The sequence below is a fragment of the Erpetoichthys calabaricus genome, chromosome 11 (assembly GCF_900747795.2).
Source record: "Erpetoichthys calabaricus chromosome 11, fErpCal1.3, whole genome shotgun sequence".
Lineage (NCBI taxonomy): Eukaryota > Metazoa > Chordata > Cladistia > Polypteriformes > Polypteridae > Erpetoichthys > Erpetoichthys calabaricus.
The window spans coordinates 134394216-134415568 of record NC_041404.2 but is presented as its reverse complement, the minus strand read 5'-3'; the positions used below and the strand labels follow the sequence as shown (position 1 = coordinate 134415568).

General features: G+C 35.5%; 1 protein-coding gene across 2 annotated transcripts; it reads left to right on the top strand.

Moving 5' to 3' along the window:
* The first annotated feature begins 510 nt into the window (after positions 1-510).
* On the top strand, positions 511-19384 carry chst12a (carbohydrate (chondroitin 4) sulfotransferase 12a). Of its 2 annotated transcripts, none has more exons than XM_028813933.2 (3): positions 511-600; positions 5092-5188; positions 17102-19384. In XM_028813933.2, the coding sequence occupies exon 3, from the start codon at positions 17158-17160 to the stop codon at positions 18472-18474; it is 1317 nt and encodes a 438-aa protein (XP_028669766.1). In that variant the 5' UTR covers positions 511-600; positions 5092-5188; positions 17102-17157; the 3' UTR covers positions 18475-19384. The 2 variants fall into 2 exon arrangements, with proteins under 2 accessions (XP_028669766.1, XP_028669767.1); XM_028813934.2 differs by having other exon boundaries at positions 544-974.
* The last annotated feature ends 1969 nt before the right edge of the window (positions 19385-21353 follow it).

Below are 21353 nucleotides of genomic sequence, written 5' to 3'. Positions count from 1 at the left end.
AAATTCTCCATCCCTCTACAGTTTTCCACCAGTAGTTCATAAAAAAGTTGAGCTAAGCATCCATAGCCACAAATATTCTTATGTCCATATAGATAATTTTACTTTCACATTCTTCTTTCTCATCCATTCATTGTATTTATTTATTTATTTATTTAACGAAATCCATTTAAAGATTTGGCTCTGTAGGTTGTACCTTCCTTCTTTAGTAACTCAGCCATTCAAAAAGTACCCTCCAAATTTAACTGCCTAGCTCCACCTCCTCGAGCAAATTAATAACAAATTGACCAATCCGTGCAATGACGATCTTTCGCTCGCTCCGCAGATCTGCATAATTTGATTGGATTTCCAATGTAGCGGAGCTGCGGAAGTTTGCTGCTAGGCTTTGCAGGGAGGGGCGGGTGTGGTAAAGCGCGTTTGCTTGAAACGAGATAACCAATAAGTGGGTTACAGTTTGTACGATTGGGCGGGGCTTTAACTATGATTGGTTTTCAAAGTGCTTGTCAAGTATAGCAACCCCCGACTACCGAGGTTTTTCGGCGTCATTATCTTTGCAGTCGTAGATGAAGCCGGAGGAATGGACGTTTGAATGTGTGGTATGAGGTGAGTTAAAGCCGGAATGTTGACATTTTGGCAAGAAACCTCATCTACTTTTACAATGACCTTATCGATCAGTTAGAATGCTGATTTGTTCAGCACGCACTGTAAGCGATTCTAACGGCTGGAGAAGAAACGTTATCTTTACACGAATTGTCTTGCGTATGCGTGCGCGTGAGCTGGACAGTCGCATGGAAAAAGTGAATCCGAGAAGACGTTTCCATTGGAGTTCAGCTTAAATAACCGATAGACAAAGGGGAAACTACAGAAAATTGAAGAGGGCAGAGCTTGTTGGACCTGAGGCGTAGCATCTATTTGCAGTGATGTTGCTAAATAGAGAGAGAGAGCGAGAATGCAGGCACGAAGAGAGCCGTAGGGAGGTAAGTGGCGCTGGACACGGTAGGCTGAAGTAGCTACAGCAGTGGAATGAAAGAAAGGCATTGTACCGAGAAGCAGACGAAGGAAAGCGAGTGAAACGACAGAGGAAAGAAAGCAAGCAGACTAACCAGTAAGTTTGTCTTGAGCCACTAGATAACTGGAAAGTGACAGTGAAAGCCATAGCATGGGCCACTTTGAGAACGGAGCGACGACCATGGATGGTAACATTCTAGGAGTTGTTATATTGGGTTGTGCCGAAACTAATACTCTGGAGCTCTCTTTTGTATACTGTTCAATAATTGCGTCCGCCTTGGTGCTGGCGGACGTTGTCAGTGTCACTATAAAAAGGTTATTGACAATAACCCTTAGTCTGATTAACGTGCCTTTTTTCGGGTCGATTTTCTCCTATTTCAACCAAAGTTTATTATGTGAGAGTTTTATGGTTGCTGATCCCAAATAAAAGTTAAGTGGAACATCCTATACATTTCTTCTTTACTGCAAACATCCGTTTGTTCCATTCTTTCTAAATAAAATATTTCCACGTTACTTTTAATTAAAAGTATCTAGGATGATAAAATATTGTTACCCTTTCATTTCAGAAAGCCCATGTTAAAGTCGAGTCTAAACGACATTCTGCACTTCTTTATTAAAAAAAAAAAAGTGGTTTCTAAATGAGTAACATTAGTATGTGCATTGTGCTATAATGTCATCTGCAATTAATTTAGTTTGAAGTTAAAGTCACAATTGAAAAAACAGTAACTAAATAATTTTGGTCACTGACAACTTTAGGATCACAGATGGATTTCTGGAACAGTAAGGTAATCATCAAACATCTGTAATGTACATACCGTAGTTGAATAATAGAGTATATTTTTCCCCCTATGGCTGATGTACAAATATGGATATAGCTTTGTGCAGAAATAAGTTTTGACATTACTGAGATTGCATTAGCAAGTTTACACATTCAATTCTTTCCAGCAGCCAGAAATTTAATCCATATACATGTATACCAGTTAAGTGTTGCCTTCTGCATTTGCCTGTTTTCTCCAGTTTTACTGGCAAGTCCAGCTAGAAATATTATTATTATTATAGTCAATATACCACATCTTTGGGAACACTACAAGTTCCTAGTTAATTACAACACTTATGGATAATGGCCAATCAAAAACATGTTATGTTGTAAACCCAATATTGAGATGTACGTCTTGTGATTACAACACCCAATTATTAGTTTTCTTTTTACTATTCTTGATATTCACAATGACTTTAAACTTTATTTCAGGAAATGCTTTCAGAAAGTTGGACATTTGGAATGTAAAACAAGCTTTCCTAATTGTTTTTTAATCTGTTCTGAACTGAGGGCAAGTTTATTTAAAGAATATCACAATAAACATAAAATGCCATACAAAACATTGTTCCAAGCTTACTAGAGAACATTATTTCTAGTAATGCTTTAATCGATTGGCAGATATTTACCACAAAAGACTATCAGTGATCAATAAATTGGCTATGACAAAAATCTTTTTTTGAACACCTGCTTTCCTGAGCATTACGGTAATTTAGTTGTGCTTATATACGCTAGGTATTACTCGTCCTTTTTTTTGTTCTGTAGACAGAGAGCAGTAAGGCAGACTTTACCAGAGAGAGAAGGAAGTTTGGAATACTAGCCTTTACCCTAAAGAAAGTGAAGTAATAAACTGTGAAAAAGGATTTGGAGGGGTAGACCTGTGCAATTAGGCAAGTAGCAAAAAAAGCTACGTTAATTAATTTAGACCTGTTTATTTTGTCCATTAATTAAAATGGGTACTGCCTGTCTAAGTTTAGATGGTGAATGAACTTGTATTAAGTACAGTAGGTCACATTAGAAAAAGAGTAAAGAAGAATTTGAAATTGCTGCTTAGTAAACATTAGACTTGGTGTAAAAGCGAAATTAGTCTATTTTGCTTGTAAGCCTATTAAGCATTTTCTTCCTTAAATTTCCTTAACATCTTATGAACATTTGATAGTTTTCTGGCTTTTTTGTTTCTATTGTGTTTATTATTTGTGTGTGTCTTACAGTACTGTGTTGGTAAGAAACAAATATTGCATAATCAAAATGGTAATCTGTATTTCAAGAATTAGGAATGTTTAGCTGTTATACTGGAAAGAAACACAAAAATACAAAACTGTAAATGTAGTATAATTTCAACAATAATTTCAAGTAAAACTGTAGTGCAGTTGATGATTAAAATATTTAAAACCTTTAAGTACATGTATATTTACATTTAGGCAGTGTTTTAAATGTCAATTAATTGTGTTGTGTGAGAATATACTGTTATTTTTGTTTAGATGGTGAAAACTGTCTTTTTCAAATTAAGCTTTGAAAAGTTTCAGATACGTACTGTACAGTATATTACAGAAAAAATTAAATATGACGGCTTGTAATTATGAGATGTACTATGGATAAATATTTTCTCTATGTGTTTTATTATTTAAAGTATACTTTAAGGAAATTTTAGTATTTATATGGTCACTGAACAATACACCTACAGAATTAATTTTTTTTCACACGTGTGGACTATAGTGTAATTACTTATAAGAATACCAAAGTTAATAAGCTTCTCCATGGAACTTTTTAAAGAGAAAAGAATTTGAATTGGCCAATCCTGTAACAAGATATCTGTGATCGGTATTGACTCTAAAAAACCAGGATCAGAGCATCCCCAATTTTCATGAAATTAACCAGCTATTCATAACCTAACCTGCTGCATACGAAATTATTATTCATAATTATGGCAGTGTTTTTCTTATGCAGTAGGTTAGTGTAGGGGAGAGTTTTGTGATGTGTATTGGTGATTATGCAAGAATGGTGACGAGACATGAAAGCATTCAGGGAAATTCATGGAATAACAAAATTACACGCAAGTTAAAAAATATGATTTTCAGAAGGCAATGATGATAATGAGGAAATTTAATGAGTTGTGCAAGGAAAATGTGTTGCATTTATCGGCTTGTGTTTCTTCTGTTTCTTTGTTAGCAATAACTGGCATTAACTAAAAAGAATGATGAGCGTAAAAGATTGCTTTGAAGGTAAAACAAACTACAGTAGCAATTATTTGTCCCATCATGCTCTGTCTTTGGGCAGTTTGCAAGATTAGAGAGTTTTCTTTTTAAATTTGAGCCACACACTGACTAAAACATTTAGGTGACTAGGAGCAGAATACTTAAACTGTAAAGCAAAGTGAAAATTCCAAATATTAGATAAGCGATTATTCAGATTAGTTCTTAAATTTGTCTTTTGTAAAATAGTAGTAATAAACAAGGAATGAATGAGGATGGGAGCAGACTTACTGAAATATGTAATCTGGTAGCAGATTCTGAGGAAATATTGGAAAGACAGATTTAAAAAAAAAAAAAAAAAAAAAAAAAAAGTAAGCACCGCAGGCAGATAAGTACTTCATGACTTGGTGGCAACTTATTCCTCACAGAATGTTTGTAGTGGGTCCTTCAGTTATAAAAAAAGAAAAAGGCAGGGAGAGGGGTTGGATTGTATTTTTTCCCAAAATATTTTAATTTCTGCTTGGGCTACAATTGCTTATCATATATGTTGTCCAGTATTTATATAATATCTGTTTTCAGTGGAGAAGTGAATGGGTGATCAGATACCTTGTTGACAAAAAAAACAAACAAAAAAAAAAAAACAACACACAAGGCATACTTTTGCTATAGAGGTATACAGTTACCTCTCATTAACAAAGCTCACTTAACTGCAACTTGAAATGTGTTTAAGTGGGCCATTCCTAATCTATAGTCAAGAACTACTGAAAACTACAAAACTGTAAAAATCTTTAGACTTCAGATCTTTAGGCAGGTCATGTGCTTTCAGTGTGGCTAGCTGGTGCAAACTGAATTAATCTGTGTATGACTGTATAGGAAATGGGATTTGCATTTTATCAATAAAGTTATGACCTGAATCAAGAACAAATTACAACAGAAGATGCATTTCATTATTAAATAAATGTCCATAAATAGTTGATTTGACTCAGTTGCTACAGTGTGCATTTGTAAAAGGAAAAGGTGAATGTGAAATACAAGTGGTAGATTAATTTTTTTTTTTTTTTTTTTTTTTTTTTTAAACAGTAAAAAGATAATGCTGCTTTTCAGTTTTCAACATGGAATCTGCTAAAACAGTGATGGATTAAGTGGATCAAAATTGATGACATTTTTACAGATAAAAGTAAGCATATGGGTTTTTTTTTTCTATTTTTTTTATTTTTTCCTCAATTATTTTGTAATTTTACAGATCATTTGTAAAGCACATGGCCAAATTAATGTCCTGTTGTCGAATAATATGGTTTGAATACCACTGGGTTCAAACTATTTTTCAATTATCTTAATATCATGCATTGTAATTGATGTAGTGCTTGTCTTAGATGCTTACTTTAAAGAGCCATGCCTCTCATTTGTTCAGTAGTTCTTGGGTAATGTGAAGTGGAGACACCTTTATTGTATACTGTATTTCTCATTTTTATTATTTTTTTTCTTTCTTTAGTTCCATTGGTCATTGAACTGCCATTTATTTCAAATTTTTAACATTGAAAATATTTCTGAATGATGCACGTGATATTGGACAAAGCATTGTTGTGAATTTTTTTTTTTTCTTTTTAATTATGGTTGTTTTTGATATTTTTAGCTATTGACATTTTGGTTCATGAAATGAAGCAATACTATTCTTGAATAGCAAATGTTTTTGTTCTTAGCTTGCAGGTAACACAAATATGCGGTGCATTCTTGATATTTCTTTCGCTGCGTATCCTATGTGCACTTCAATTTCCATAAGCTTCTGAAGCATTTTTTTTTTTTTAAATTACCGGTAAGAAATGAATTAAACATTTAAATATATTGTCTTGGTGCCCATTAACACTAGCAGAACAGATTACAATGTGGCAATTTTTTTACACTGGAATATCCGACTTTAGTAGCTTGATAATACTACAACTAGTCATGGGCATGAAGCATGCAGATGGAACTTATACTGATACTGCAGGTTAAGATAATGGTTTGATGGACAGGCACGATCTGAAGGTAATTGCCATTGTGTGTTAAAATTTATCTCACCATATAACTATAAATGGGGCAGTTTTATGGGCTGTTTGATTTCAGTGTGAGTTTAAAAAAAAAAAAAGCAACCATTTTTCTGTTTGGCAATAAAAGAATAAAAATTTCAATACTAATATTCCTGTCCAATGAATTAGCAGTAATATTATTGAAAAATGCATTCCTTTTTGTTCCAAAGCAATTCAAAATGTGCCATTTCGGCTTTCTGTATTGGCCACGTCTTAGAACTTGTACTAATGGACACTGCTTTAGCTTCAAAAACAGAAAGCGAGACACAATTTTAGTGTTGGCTAATTCATTCTTATCAATAAATATAGCATTTTTAGCAGCCCTACAACTGCATCTCTGTGATTTGGTGCTGCTAGTAATAGACTACATATCGCATTGTATCACATATGTTACCATTAGTCTGCCTCATGCTTCAAAGGATCACAAGCAAAACCACACAAATGTCTGGGCAAAATAAGTTTTTAACTTCTAAAACTTCTAACCTTTATTTTGTTATCATTATAGATTTGTCACTTTTACAGAAAGAGTACTTGCTCGGAAACATTTTGACTTCTTACTTGGTAAAACTGTAGTGCCAAAGTAGTTTCCTGTTTCTTTCCTAATCTGTGCGAGTTCTTATTTGTGTACTCTAGGTTTTGTCCCTTATATGATGGACACGGGTTAAATTAACTGTAAATTGTTGCTGTATGTGTAAGGTTGGATATGTGCACGCCCCACTCTGATTGAGTGGCCTCTTGTTCAGTGTTACTGATTGAGAGGTGAGAGCAGGAACATGAGATAGTCTCCGGACAGAAATTCGCTTACTACAGTGGTACAGGTATACAGACAGCCCTTCCTTCTTGTAGTGAGTGCTTCTAAAAGAACTTGGAGATGTCGCAGTTTCTGTAAGTTGAGTTGTTCTTCCCAGATCTGTTGTCTTGGTTTCCTCCCATATGACAACTCACTGGGGAAGTTCCATTTGAAGCTTGAATTACTGTCCAGTAGGCAAAAAACGGAAGGGACAGGAGGTATTCCCAGCTCTCCTCCATCTTTTTGCACTACTTTGTACGGAATCTCTTTTAAAGTATTATGCTGATCTATTATACCAACTATGTGGGAGTGGCATACAGATTTATGCAAGTTCTTATTTTTTTCAGTACTTAAATTTTTGAGTAGGTCTGAAATAAAAGGAACTTTCTTATTTGTCTTTGTGATGGCACTAAAGGTGGTTGTTGTTTACAAAGGAAAGGTCTTTGGATGTGTTTGATTACATCTTCCTGTATGTATTGATTTTTCTCATCCTGGTTCATCCAGCAACCCTCCAATAACGCAATGGTTTGGCAGGGGATTTGAAGCACAACTCTCAGTTGACATTTTGGGCTTGAGGAACAATGTAAATTCCTGGTTGGGATACTGTAATCGGGTGTGTAGTGTTTTTTTAGGGCTGATACCAATCACTAATATATCCTGTTACTGGATTGGCAGATTCCGATTACAGTTGTTTTTGTTTTTATTTTTAATCCCTTTAACAAATTTTCATACTAAGCTCCTACTAGAGCAGCCTCTTTGTTATTGATGTCTTATATATATTTTGGTATTTTTATGGTCACTAAATATAATTCCCTTAAAATACATAACCTAATGTGACTGTGCGGGTCAGTGTAATGTATCCATGGATCAAGTAAAGATCCATCCAGTCTCGCGCACTCTTGCTTTGTCTAAGATACAGTGTAACATTATTTATAAAACAACCAGCCCTGGTATGTGATGGAGTGGATTGGCTAGTGAGTGTTGCATTAACTTTTGGATATGTCTTGATATGGTCATGCACATACTGCAACATATTTTTTTTCCTTATGATTCAATCCACTTTCATCTCATGGCAGTGAGGATTCAGTAACAAAGAGAAATGTCTCTTCCTTTGCCTACCATAGCAATTGCGGAGTCCTCCTGTACTCTGACCCTTAAATGAACAGCAGATGAGTCCCATCCATGTGCTGAAAAGAGTGCTCCGTCTCCCCATTTAAACCAGAGAGAGGACCATGAGTTTCTATGATCATTCAGTTGATGTTCCTTTTGGTCTGGGACAGTGACATGGGTGTGGTACCCCCCAATTGTGGTAGTCTGGAGTCTTTAAATCCTCTGTGGCAGTATGACGTATTCCATCGTACTGTGTTATTTTTAACTCTCTGGGGCAGCTTCATCAACCAGCATGCAAACTCCTATAATAGATTTCAATCTCTATGAGAGAGGCAGATCAGTTTGCTTTTAATCAAGTTCAAAATAAACTAGAATCAATGCAAACTATACACCTTCTAGAAGTTAGTCCTAGGCTCTTTTTTTAGCTAGTCCGCACATCCTTTTCCAAGTAAAATGGTTCCTTGATTTTTCTATAGACTTTCTTTAATTGACTAGAAAATGACCTGTGTGGTGTACTTGAGGAAAAATTTAAACACATCACAGGGCTACTACCTGTTAGTTCACATTAATAATTTTGGTTTGTAGTGTGGCTTTGACACTTAGGTTTTTGCCTGAATAGGAATTTGGAAGCTGCCTATTTCTAAAAATGGTATACCTGCAGTTAAATGAGTGGTATTTGATGCTGTTTGTAGGGAAGAGGGTATTTCTTTAGTTACAACTTTAGTTTCTCTGCATTCTTGCTTTGCTTTCATTGTTTATGAAACATTTTATGCCTGTTGTAAAGGTCTATAAATCATTTCAGGTAAAGATTTTATCACTAGGATGTTGGAAAAAGTAGTGATTTCCTGCAGGTCAAAAGTAAACAAATTGGTGCTTGTTTCATGTAATATCTGTAAAATTAATTTTTTAATGTTGAATTATCCATTCCTGTTTGTATATATACTTGACTACTTAAATAACCCAATCCAAAATCTAAGTTGCATTTTCTTAGAACTAAAATGCAAGTACTGTACAGTTAGGTCCATAAATATTTGGACAGAGACAACTTTTTTCTAATTTTGCTTCTGTACATTACCACAATGAATTTTAAATGAAACAACTCAGATGCAGTTGAAGTGCAGACTTTCAGCTTTAATTCAGTGGGGTGAACAAAACGATTGCATAAAAATGTGAGGCAACTAAAGCATTTTTTTCATTTCTAATACTTGGTTGAAAACTCTTTGCTGGCAATGACAGCCTGAAGTCTTGAACTCATGGACATCACCAGATGTTGGGTTTCTTCATTTTTAATGCTCTGCCAGGCCTTTACTGCAGCGGCTTTCAGTTGCTGTTTTGTTTGTGGGCCTTTCTGTCTGAAGTTTAGTCTTCAACAAGTGAAATGCATGCTCAATTGGGTTAAGATCAGGTGACTGACGTGGCCATTCAAGAATTTTCCACTTCTTTGCTTTAATAAACTCCTGGGTTGCTTTGGCTGTATGTTTTGGGTCATTGTCCATCTGTATCATGAAACGCAGCCCAATCAATTTGACTGCATTTAGCTGTATTTGAGCAGACAGTACTGTATGTCTCTGAACACCTTAGAATTCATTCGGCTGCCTCTGTCCTGTGTCACATCATCAATAAACACTAGTGTCCCAGTGCCACTGGCAGCCATGTACGCCCAAGCCATCACACTACCTCCAACGTGTTTTGCAGATGATGTGGTATGCTTTGGATAACGAGCTGTTCCACACCTTCTCCATACTTTTTTCTTGCCATCATTCTGGTAGAGGTTGATCTTGGTTTCATCTGTCCAAAGAATGTTTTTCCAGAACTGTGCTGGCTTTTTTAGATGTTCTTTAGCAAAGTCCAATCTAGCCTTTCTATTCTTGAGGCTTATGAGTGGCTTGCACCTTGCAGTGCACCTTCTGTATTTACTTTCAAGCAGTCTTCTCTTTATGGTAGTCTTGGATATCGATACGCCTACCCCCTGGAGAGTGTTGTTCACTTCGTTGACTGTTGTGTGTGAAGGGGTTTCTCTTCACCATGTAAATGATTCTGCGATCATCCACCACTGTTGTCTTCCGTGGACGTCCAGGTCTTTTTGCGTTGCTGAGTTCACCAGTGCTTGCTTTCTTTCTCAGGATGTACCAAACTGTAGATTTTGCCACTCGTAATATTGTTGCAGTTTCTCGGATGGGTTGTTTCTGTTTTTGCAGCTTAAGGATGGCTTCTTTCACCTGCATGGAGAGCTCCTTTGACTGCATGTTGTCTGTTCACAGCAAAATCTTCCACATGCAAGCACCACACCTCAAATCAACTCCAGGCCTTTTATCTGCTTAATTGATAATGACATAACGACGGACTTGCCCACACCTGCCCATGAAATAGCCTTTGAGTCAATTGTCCAATTACTTTTGAGCCCCTAAAATAAAGGGATTGCGTTAAAAAAATGCTTTAGTTGCCTCACATTTTTATGCAATCGTTTTGTTCACCCCACTGAATTAAAGCTGAAAGTCTGCACTTCAACTGCATCTGAGTTGTTTCATTTAAAATTCATTGTGGTAATGTATTGAACCAAAATTAGAAAAAAAGTTGTCTCTGTCCAAATATTTATGGACCTAACTGTACTACTTAATGTAAGACTGAAAGGGTGCATTGATTCTCTCTGCTCTTGTATGTACCAGATTTTAATCCTTTGCATATTTGAAATATTATATTTTGATAATTCATGTGCAATGCTTAAACTTGTGTTGTACACCATCAAACAACATGTCCAAATTATTGCACATCAAAATATATATGATTATTTTTTGTCACCTTAATATTATAATTCAGTATTTGTGTACAGTTGATTATAAGGAATGCATTGTAAGTCAGATTTCAGGTGCATGTGTCTGGGGAGACCAAATTCAGGAAGAGGATTGGGCTAGAATTCCTTTCAGCTAATGTAAGAGACTGAATAATTTGTACAGGAAACTGTTAATGTTAATTTTGACAAAGTTGGTGATGCTTATCTGATCAAGTGGTGCACTTTCATACAGTAATAGAGTGCTGTTAGTCCATATAACTTTTATGTAGTGTATCTAAATATTTTGTGATGCATTGAAACAATTGTTAAATGTCCACAATATCGTATATCGACTTGCAGATTTTTTTTGTTTTTGTTTTGCTCTTTTTAGGTCAAAATATCGATTCTAGCATTAAATCTCGACTTTGGAGAAAACAGACCTGAAAGTTAGGGTCACAGTATTGGCAGGCCCTTCTTATAATGCAGTGTGATTTAAGAGTTTGGTGAAAGACATCTATTTCTGTTTTTTCCTCTTCTCTCATGTTTTTTTTTTTTTTTTCCCCATAATAATAAAGTATGTATTAGTCTATTTCGGTCACAATTAATGATGATGACAATTAACTTTTGCCATTATTTTTCCCTTCAGCTCCCCAGTTGCTTCCCAGTTAACTCGGTTTCTTTTGCTTGCTCTATAGACTAACTTCACAATTTTGGTGTATTGCTCACTAGCGTGTGTGTGTGCGTGCAGATCCATTAACCAAAAGTGGCAAAGGGAGGAAGAGTATAATATTCTCGAGAGTGGGTGACATACATAATGAAGAATTGCACTTCAAATATTTTTACATGTCTTCTTTACACTCTGATGACCTGTAGCTTTATATTCAGCCTTTCGTTAATCATTCTGGCACCCATTTAATGTACATGCTCACCCACACCTGATTCGCTATGTTAAAGGAAATAAAAACATTCAGCATCAGACATCGTTTTAGCTATCCTGCCCTTGCAACCAGTGCGGACGATTTATAAAAAAAAAAAAAAAAAGGTTTAGTTGGAGAAAGAGGGCAGTAACATTCATAGAACATGAAGGAAGTTCAAACCATTTAGTAAATATGGAGGACTTTTATATGATATATTGTGAATGAGAATGGTGTAATTATGTATGCTGCGTCACTGCACTTTATCACAACCTTAGGCAATATGCAGAAACCTTTGCATTGTTGAATTTCATGAATACATTATTCATTTTAAGAATTGTTGTAAAAGTTTTAGCACAACTGTAGACAATGTAACAGGTTTTATTTCTACATGTGTGATTTACTTTCAATATTTTAAATACACCTATGAGAAAACAATTGACTTTGAGGTGCATCTTACCAATTTTTTTGTACTGTAGTAATCATAAATGATGCTGAATTATTTAAATAATTGAACAAGGTAGCAAATGAAGATTTACACATTTCCATAGACTGTTCAATGCTGCAGCTTATGATTGTGGCAGTGGACAGCTGTTTAAGAAAGGAGTACCAGATTATTCATCTGCACATAATAGTTACAATCCTTACAATTTCAGGAAAACAATTTGTTAAACTTGCATTACTTCAATGTGAACAGATACAGTATAGAGGTATATGCCAAGTATTTTAAGTATGATTAGTGCATAAATACATTAAGCTTAATGTATTTTTATAAGGTAAATTTTAATGATATGCTGTGGAAACCAAATAAACTACTGGAGGCGAAAAATAAAACACAATGAAAAGATTAAAAAAAAAAAAAATAGGCTACAATGAAAACTGAAAGGCAATAACAGTAGCATGTGTTAGAGTGTACTACTAACAAAATTAAACCAGCTAAGGAAAGTGATAAGTTTGCTGGACACATGATACCATCTTCATTGGCTCATTCACTTGGCAACTGGTGACCTCTGTGAGTTTGTTAGTGATGTATTTTTATTGTATTCTTTATGACTACTGCTTGACTACATTTTACTAGTTCAGAATGTTCTGACTCATTCTTAATTTTGCTGTCCAAAGAAAATGGCTGGTAAGTCCAATTTTAACAGGGTAGGAGATTTGTCACTGCAGTAAGCCAGTATACCATCCATTGGCAGCGGTCACCTTTGCACACATGACACTCGCCCAGGGGGTATGTGAAAACAACCTACAATGCTGGACTTGTGACATAGTGTTAACTGCTGTGCTATTCTGAATTTGACCAGTGTAATTAAACAAGTGAAAACTTAAATGATATTTTCCAACTATATGGAAATATGTGAAGATAGTGCAGGCATTCCTCAAAAGCTTATTTTCGCATATGCAACCTAATTTCCTCACATATGCCAGGGTGACTGCAATTTCCCATGTTGATACCAAGTGTACAAAATGTCACTGATTATAGTAACAGCTGGAATGCAGTTAATAATTTTAAAACCTAAGGTTATGATCAAATTAGATAGGAGTATAGGGACCTAATCAATGACTTTGTGAAATGGTGCGACTCAAACCACCTACACCTGAACACCAGCAAAACCAAGGAGCTGGTGGTGGATTTTAGGAGGCCCAGACCCCTCATAGACCCAGTGATCATCAAAGGTGACTGTGTGCAGATGGTGCAGACCTATAAATATCTGGGAATGCAGCTGGATGATAAATTAGACTGGACTGCCAATACTGATGCGCTGTGCAAGAAAGGACAGAGCCGGTTATACTACCTTAGAAGGCTGGCATCCTTCAACATCTGCAATAAGATGCTGCAGATGTTCTATCAGACAGTTGTGGCGAGTGCCCTCTTCTACGCAGTGGTGTGCTGGGGAGGCAGCATTAAGAGGAAAGACGCCTCACGCCTGGACAAACTGGTGAGGAAGGCAAGCTCTATTGTTGGCATGGAGCTGGACAGTTTAACATCTGTGGCAGAGCGAAGGGCGCTCAGCAGGCTCCTATCAATTATGGAGAATCCACTGCATCCACTTAATAGTATCATCTCCAGACAGAAGAGCAGCTTCAGCGACAGACTGCTGTCACTGTCATGCTCCACTGACAGATTGAGGAGATCGTTCCTCCCCCAAACTATGCGACTCTTTAATTCCACCCGGGGGGGGTAAACATTAACATTTAACATTATACATAGTTATTGTCTGTATTTCACCTGCATTATTATCATTCTTTAATTTAATATTATTTATTGTATCAGTATGCTGCTGCTGAAGAATGTGAATTTCCCATTGGGATTAATAAAGTATCTATCTATCTAAATCTATAGCAAAGTTCTTTCTAATCTGAAATAATGAGTTGCCAGCTTGTTAATTTTCAGTCTGGCAGCAGAATGCCAAACTGATGCTCTAGGCATTTTCAGGTACCCTCTGAAAATGGTTAAAATGCATATTAAATTCATGATTTACTGGAATTTGGAGTGTTTGAGTGAAATTTACAGCTGTTTCCTGGTTGATGTGGCTGTAAGTTACTTGCCTCCAATGTTTCACGTGTTATCACTAACACACAAATGCCTTGCTTTTTGGTAAGCCTGTCAACTGTTTGCCTAGCTGAAGCATTGCATGTGTCTAGTACCATTTGATTTAATCTGTCAGCCTGCATCTGTGTAGAAGCACATTATTGAAATATATAATTCTTTATCAGTGTATTCCAGAAGTCACTTGTGAGTGCAAGTTTATTGATTGAGGCCAGCAGCATTTTCAGCTCTTTTGTTTTCTCAGGGTAATAGCTAAAGATAATTGATTTAGAGAAAAAGAGAATACTCAAATACTACCATGTATCTGTACCTTTTCACAGACCAGAGGTCATTAAATAGATTTTACCAAGGATTAAGACCCCACTCCGCTCAAACACCAGACAAATTTAACTGACACAATCCCTCGTTCAGTCTGAAACACTCATTCACATCACACATTAATGCAATTCAAACTCTGGTGGTGGTTTCATTCCAAACAAGCAAGCTCAATCATTTTTTTTTTTAACTCCTGAAAGTTAATTAAACCTTTACTAATTATCCAGGAAGCAACATTTAAAGTTCACATTACAAGTTAGCTAGCAAAAATGTCTACCAAAACCTCTTAAGAGGATGATTTGTAAACTACAGTATGTCTTTATAATGTCTTCACTCCAGTATGCTTAGCTAACCTGTCTGATCTGTAGTGAAACGGTTCCTATCATAAGAGTCACATGTGAGGTTCCACTATCTTCAGAAGCATGTCATTTGCAATGAATCGTTTCTGCAGTAGTGTGAGGACCAAAACCGGAAATTTTTGCCTCATTTACTAATTCAACATGAGTAAGACCGCAATTTTACTTGGGTCCTTGGTACACAAAAGCACAATAAACCCTTCACTGATGCAGAGTTAAGAGCCCATTATACATTTTCTGTTGGAGCATGCTAGTAATACATCAATGAATAATGGTAAGTATGTGAAACAAGTACATCTATCAGCTGCCATAGTTGCATGTGAATTTCCCCCTGGGATTAATAAAGTATCTATCTCTATCTCTGGCAGAGAATATTCAGAGTCAGGGATAGTGCATCAGTGAAGCTGATAATTTATCCATAAATATTAATAAATAGACAGATATCACAGACTTGGCACATTTGTGAGCTTGTGTGATAGTTTGGTGGAGCACAATTAGAGTGGAACAGCAGGCACTTAATACAAGGGTACCTGAGCTCCTTCCCCCTTTGGCTTAAGTGAAAAGTATAAAGTCATTATTTAATTCTCATTTTGAGTTGTAAGGTGCAGATGATGAAATAAAAATGACAAACTAAGTGAACAAAGTAATATTACTATGAATTGTCTTCCACACCTTGTGTGCATTCTTAACAAGAATTCAACATATGCCCCCTCTTTTAGCTCTTTGCATGTACCTGATTTTATAGTTCCTAATGTTTCAATTTTTACATAACATTGACATAACTGAAAAAGGGTTTTGAAGGATGGCATGAGGCGGAAGAAGAAATCTGTATGGGGGCATATCAAATTGTGAGGGGGTGATTATTTGGTTGAAACTGAGCTAAGTGAAATGTTACTTTCACTTTCAGTTGCAATAATTGTTGCAGTTAAAACAAACACTAATTTTGTTTCAAGAACCTGACTCTTTTTTTTTTTTTTTTTTTTTTTCTTTTCTTGTTTCATTCATTGTGCTATTAATGACTTCTGCTTTTTTTGTAATCATATCTTTGACTTCATTTGACGTTTACCTTTCCTTACAGAGTCAATGTTGTGGAACAACTTAGTGTGATAGTGGTAGAATTGACAAACAAACGCCAGCAGTGATTAAAGGATGTTTGTATATCCATTTTTATTAGTTCTTTTCTGATGATAAATGGGACTAACTCCCTCTGCAGGCCTTGGGAGATGCTTAATGACATAATTAAACCTCCTCAGTGAAATTGCTGTCTTCATGATCCCTCCTCGCTGTGCTGTCTGTTGTCTCATTCTTTTTACAGTCCAGCCTATTGCACTGAACAGTGCAGCTCCATTTATGCCACTCCAACGTATGTAGTTCCTGCAGGTTTTCATTTGCATATTTATTCACAGGTTGCATTTATGAGTTTTAATCCAAAATAAACTTGCTATAATTAGAATATCCATGACAATAGTGAAATGAAGTTACAGCCAGTAACATAGAAAACTATAAACTATCAACAGTATTCACTGATACACAAATGAAAAATTACCACAAAAGATTGTTCCAAAACTGTGAAACCGCCTATTTCTACTCCTTTCTGCAGTATTGAAATACTGAATAGAATCTGTTTTGGCATTGGATGAATGAGAGGTTGTGCTGCACTGATTTCACGTGGCACAAGTTAAATAAGTGAAAATGTTCAAATATCATTTTGCCCAAAACTGAGGGGGCAGCACAATTTAGCTGAATTCAAATTATAATATATTCACTATTAAAACACTGACCCACGGTCCTAAAATAAATGCAAATAAAAACCCAAGCGAAAGATGGATAACCTGTTAAGCACACAAATTAACTGAGGTTTATTTCTTTGTTAATGTTTGCCATAACTAAAATAGGAATACTGTAATATGTGTATTTTGCCATTATAATGAGCAGTCAAGCAAAATGACACCTTTTATTGGCGAACTAAAAATATTACAATATGCAGGCTTTTGAGGCAACTCTGGCACCTTCTTCAGGCAGTGTACTAAAAGCTTGCATATTGTAATATTTTTAGTTAGCCAATAGGAGTCATTTTGCTTGACTTCTCATTGCATCCACAGTGGCTAATAGTACAACACCCCTACCACTGCAGTCAATTATGTAATGCTTTTTTTTCCACCTACTTTTATAATCTTATGTGGATATGTCTTTTAAAATATTTTCTGTCTAATTACAGCCTTCTTGTGGAGTAACTGAGGCCTATCTTGACGAACAAATAAAAATGGAGCCAAGATGAAAATGGGATACATTTTAACTCCAACTGAAAGAATGGGCAAGTCGAAACTATTCAGGATTTTTTTACTGCTGGGTTCTTTTTTCATGATTTTGCTTATTATTATTTACTGGGATGATGTTGCTTCCAATCACTTTTACCTCCATAATGTGATATCAGGATCTCAGTCTTCACATCTTCCTTCCAATGTACGATCCTTTCAAAACCAAAATGAAGAACCAGTTTACTCTGAGAAGCTGCCTTTTACATCAGACGTTGAAGACATTCTCCACCAGATTCTGGAGTTTACCACAAAGGGTAATACAGTATTAAACGAGCATAAAGACCAAAGAATAACAAACAAAAAAAGTGTAACTGAAAGACTAGAAGAGAATTTTAGAGGCTATGATTGGAAGTCTCGACACTCGACAAACTCTAATAGAACACACTCACAGATTGAAAGGAAACAACTTGTTAGTTATACTTGCACCAGCTCCTCTCTGGATTTTCCTGGAAAAAATAGGACATTTGATGATATTCCAAATAAGGAGCTAGATCACTTGATTGTTGATGACCGACATGGAATCATATATTGTTATGTGCCTAAAGTTGCTTGTACAAATTGGAAACGTGTTATGATAGTGCTAGCTGAAAGCCTGGAACACCAGGGTATGCCATATCTAAACCCTTTAGAAATCCCCAGGGAGCATGTGCACGATGTTAATGCACACTTAACCTTCAGCAAATTTTGGAGACGTTATGGAAAATTTTCTAAACATCTAATGAATATCAAACTAAAGAAATACACAAAATTTTTGTTTGTTCGAGACCCTTTTCTGAGGCTTATTTCAGCCTACAGGAGCAAGTTTGCAATAGAAAATGAAGAGTTTTACAAGAGCTTTGCTGTGACAATGCTTAAAAGATTTACAAATCATACTGACCCTCCTAAATCTGTGGTTGACGCTTTTGTGGCAGGGATTAAGCCTTCATTTTCAAATTTTATTCAGTATTTATTAGATCCACAGACAGAGAAGCATGCACCTTTCAATGAACACTGGCGCCAAATGTATAGACTTTGTCATCCATGCCAGATAAATTATGACTTTGTGGGTAAGCTAGAAACTTTAGATGAAGATGCAGAATTTTTATTAAAACTGCTTAAAGTGGATGATCTTGTTCAGCTTCCTCCTAGCTTTCACAATAAAACTGTGAGCAGTTGGGAGGAAGAATGGTTTGCTAGCATCCCAGTTGAATGGAGACAACAACTGTACGAACTTTATGAGGCAGATTTTAAACTTTTTGGATATCCAAAGCCAGAGAAACTTTTACAAGATTAAAAACTGCAAAGAAGTATAATGAAAATGCCATTTTGTGTATTTTTATTTTACTCACATTTGTGATGAGTGTCAATTAATTGTTAAAATTGGTGAGTGAGGGCGTTGGTTGTTCATAGGTGAATACACTGTGGTGGTTCTTAATGAAATCCTTGCACATGACAAACTGCAAATTTCTTGCATTACCTTAAATATATATTTTTTAACTTGTACAAAAGGATGTTCATATTTTTGCCTGCTTATTATCAAGGCTTAGAGAATATTGTTTATATTTTTATTACTTTTTTCAGGTGTATAATTAAGGTAAATGTGTTTAAATCAGTATATAATATAAATATTGGTGTTAGGTGGAACACATCAGTTTTTCAGAACAATAATCTCTTGTATCTTCAGGGATGACACAATATTAATTCATTTTTGTTAAATTTCATTTGAAAGTTTGAAAATTTTCAGTCATCATTGTTAAATGATTAATGTATGTTTTATGCCTTAATTAAATTAATATATATAGGAAGTGGCAGTCAGTCATTTCTCTATTGCCTTTTTCATCCAAGTCAAATTTCAGCCTTTTAAGGCCATGTGATATTATTATGTGACTTTTCCAGCAATTTGCAGTTGTAGCCTTCATTTACATTCTCATCAAGTCAGAGGTAGTCATTGTTGTGCTCCTGTGACCATCAGTCACGCAATGTGACATGCCCAGTGACTTAACTCGCTCTGACAAAATCTAACGGGTGTGATTTTTTGCTTTTAGTTGTAGGGCAGGCTTACCTGCATGTGGTAACTGACAACCAATGAAGGTTCATCTGGAAGTATAATGTAACGAGAAATAAGAAACATGGGTTTTTTTAGAGCATCATAAACGCAAGAGAAGCAGGTCTGTTTGATTGCCTTTGGTTTTTGTACTGCAACAGAATGGTAAAAACAAAAGGGCAGAAATTGCTGCTAAACTCTTGGTCCCTCTTAACCCTTCTTACAGCACCAGCTCTGTCAGACAGTCCATTATAGGCTGTTAGAAAAAGAGACAGACTCGACTGTGCTAGAATGTATGCATGTAGTTGCTAAATTTACTTACCCAGCATGTGTTATTAACCCTCTGTTACATAAACTGACATGGTCTAGTGATGAGTTTAGCAACTACAGTAAAAAAAAAAAAATAGTATATAAGTGCTTACAGTATTTTTTTTTTTCTTTTTAAACGATTTAAGTGAAAGCATAAGCAAACAGTGTCTTTAAATTCTCAACAGCATTTATTTATTTTTTAAAATTTTGGTCAAAATGAAAACTGGAAATAGTCGTCAGACTCTTTTTCTTATGAAGAATAGTAGTACAATACAGAAATGCAACTGTTGGGAATCAGTAGAGTGAAAAATGTTAACTGGCTTTAAAAAGAAGCTATACCCTGATAATTTAAACTTTTTTTCTCTTCAGTATTATTTGGAAGACCTAGCACATTTATTTGTAGTGCAATATAATGTCTAATTGTCCTATAATTAGAAACTTAAATATGACCATATTTATTTTGTAAAATGATGCAATCAGTTTTTCAGGACAAGATGGCTTAAATTTCTCCTGCTGTGTTTCATGAAAAAATGTAAAATGAAAAAAGGGTTTATTGTAAGTATTCTGCCACATGAATTAGTGTTCTAGGGTTGGGTTTAAATTTTTTTTTTTTTTGACCTGTAAGTTAGTGACCGTTATCCCATGAAAATAGTCTTTTAACTGTTTAACTTGTAATTAACAAAATGTGTAGATTTCCAAAGCATTTATGAGAAATGTAAGCTTTTAACCATTTGTACAAGTTAATCCGGTAATTCAGTTCCTCGGATGTACCTCTATAAATTTTAAATTGTAAATGGTCTTCTTTTTCATCAGTACCTTATTAATGGGTTGTGTTAAGTCAGTGTAACATCTCTTCTAAGACTTCAAGTCAATGGATTTGTTAGTTTGTACTTGTAGGATGACCGTTGCATTTTCAATCCTATTAAATGGACTTGCCAAAGGTGATAATTGCAATAAAGAGGAGTGTTAACTGAGTGTGTCCATCAGGGTGCGTTAGTTCCACAAATAGGCCACAGTTTGCATTGGAGAAAGAGAGAACCCTCTCAAAATGACGACAAAACCCAATCACAATATACAATGTTTTTGCTTCACTTTTATCAAATAATCATTCGGCCCACGATTCACTTTGGGCTGTAACAGAAAAAGTCAATTGAAAATTGTCAAAATGAATGTGGCTGCAGCAGTTCAGTCTGAGGTGCTCTCAGTGCTTCAGTCGTTCTCTTCAAAAGGTGTTGTCATTACAGATGTTTGGTGGCTGGAAGGTTGGGTGAGGGGTGGGTGAGTATGGGATAACCATTTGAAAGTTGCAAGGTTGAGCAGATCAGTGGTTAAGAACTCCCACAATCACTAGACCTCCAAGTGTCTGGGCATGGTAACCCTCTTTGTAACTTTAAGATGATATTGTTTTGCTACAGTAAACCAATCAGTATTTATTTAGGAGCTTCATTCCTTTTTGCTGCGAGTCTCAGCATTTCTTTTTGCAGAATCCAGTATTTCTTCCATGTTTATGTAAAAATCAAGAACTTACAATAAAAGGAAAAGCAAGCAATGCAAAAATAATTATAAACATAACATTTTTGTGAAAGAATCTCCCAAAAGTTCAGCAATTTTTAAATTCACAGTCCATAATGACATTGAGTATTGGTTGAATCTCATGGCTTTTAACAGACAGGCATGTGCTTGTTGAATTTTAACCATAACAAAATGTTTTTGCCTCTTGCAATTTGTAGAAGAAAATGACTTTCAATCTAGATTTCATTTGTTTACGCTGACTGTCATTGAATTGCACGATATGCTTTCTTTTAAGCCATTAGTAGGCG

What these genes read in the sequence shown, in the direction of transcription:
- chst12a (XM_028813933.2), top strand. Translation starts at nt 17,158, where the DNA reads ATGAAAATGGGATACATTTTAACTCCAACTGAAAGAATGGGCAAGTCG.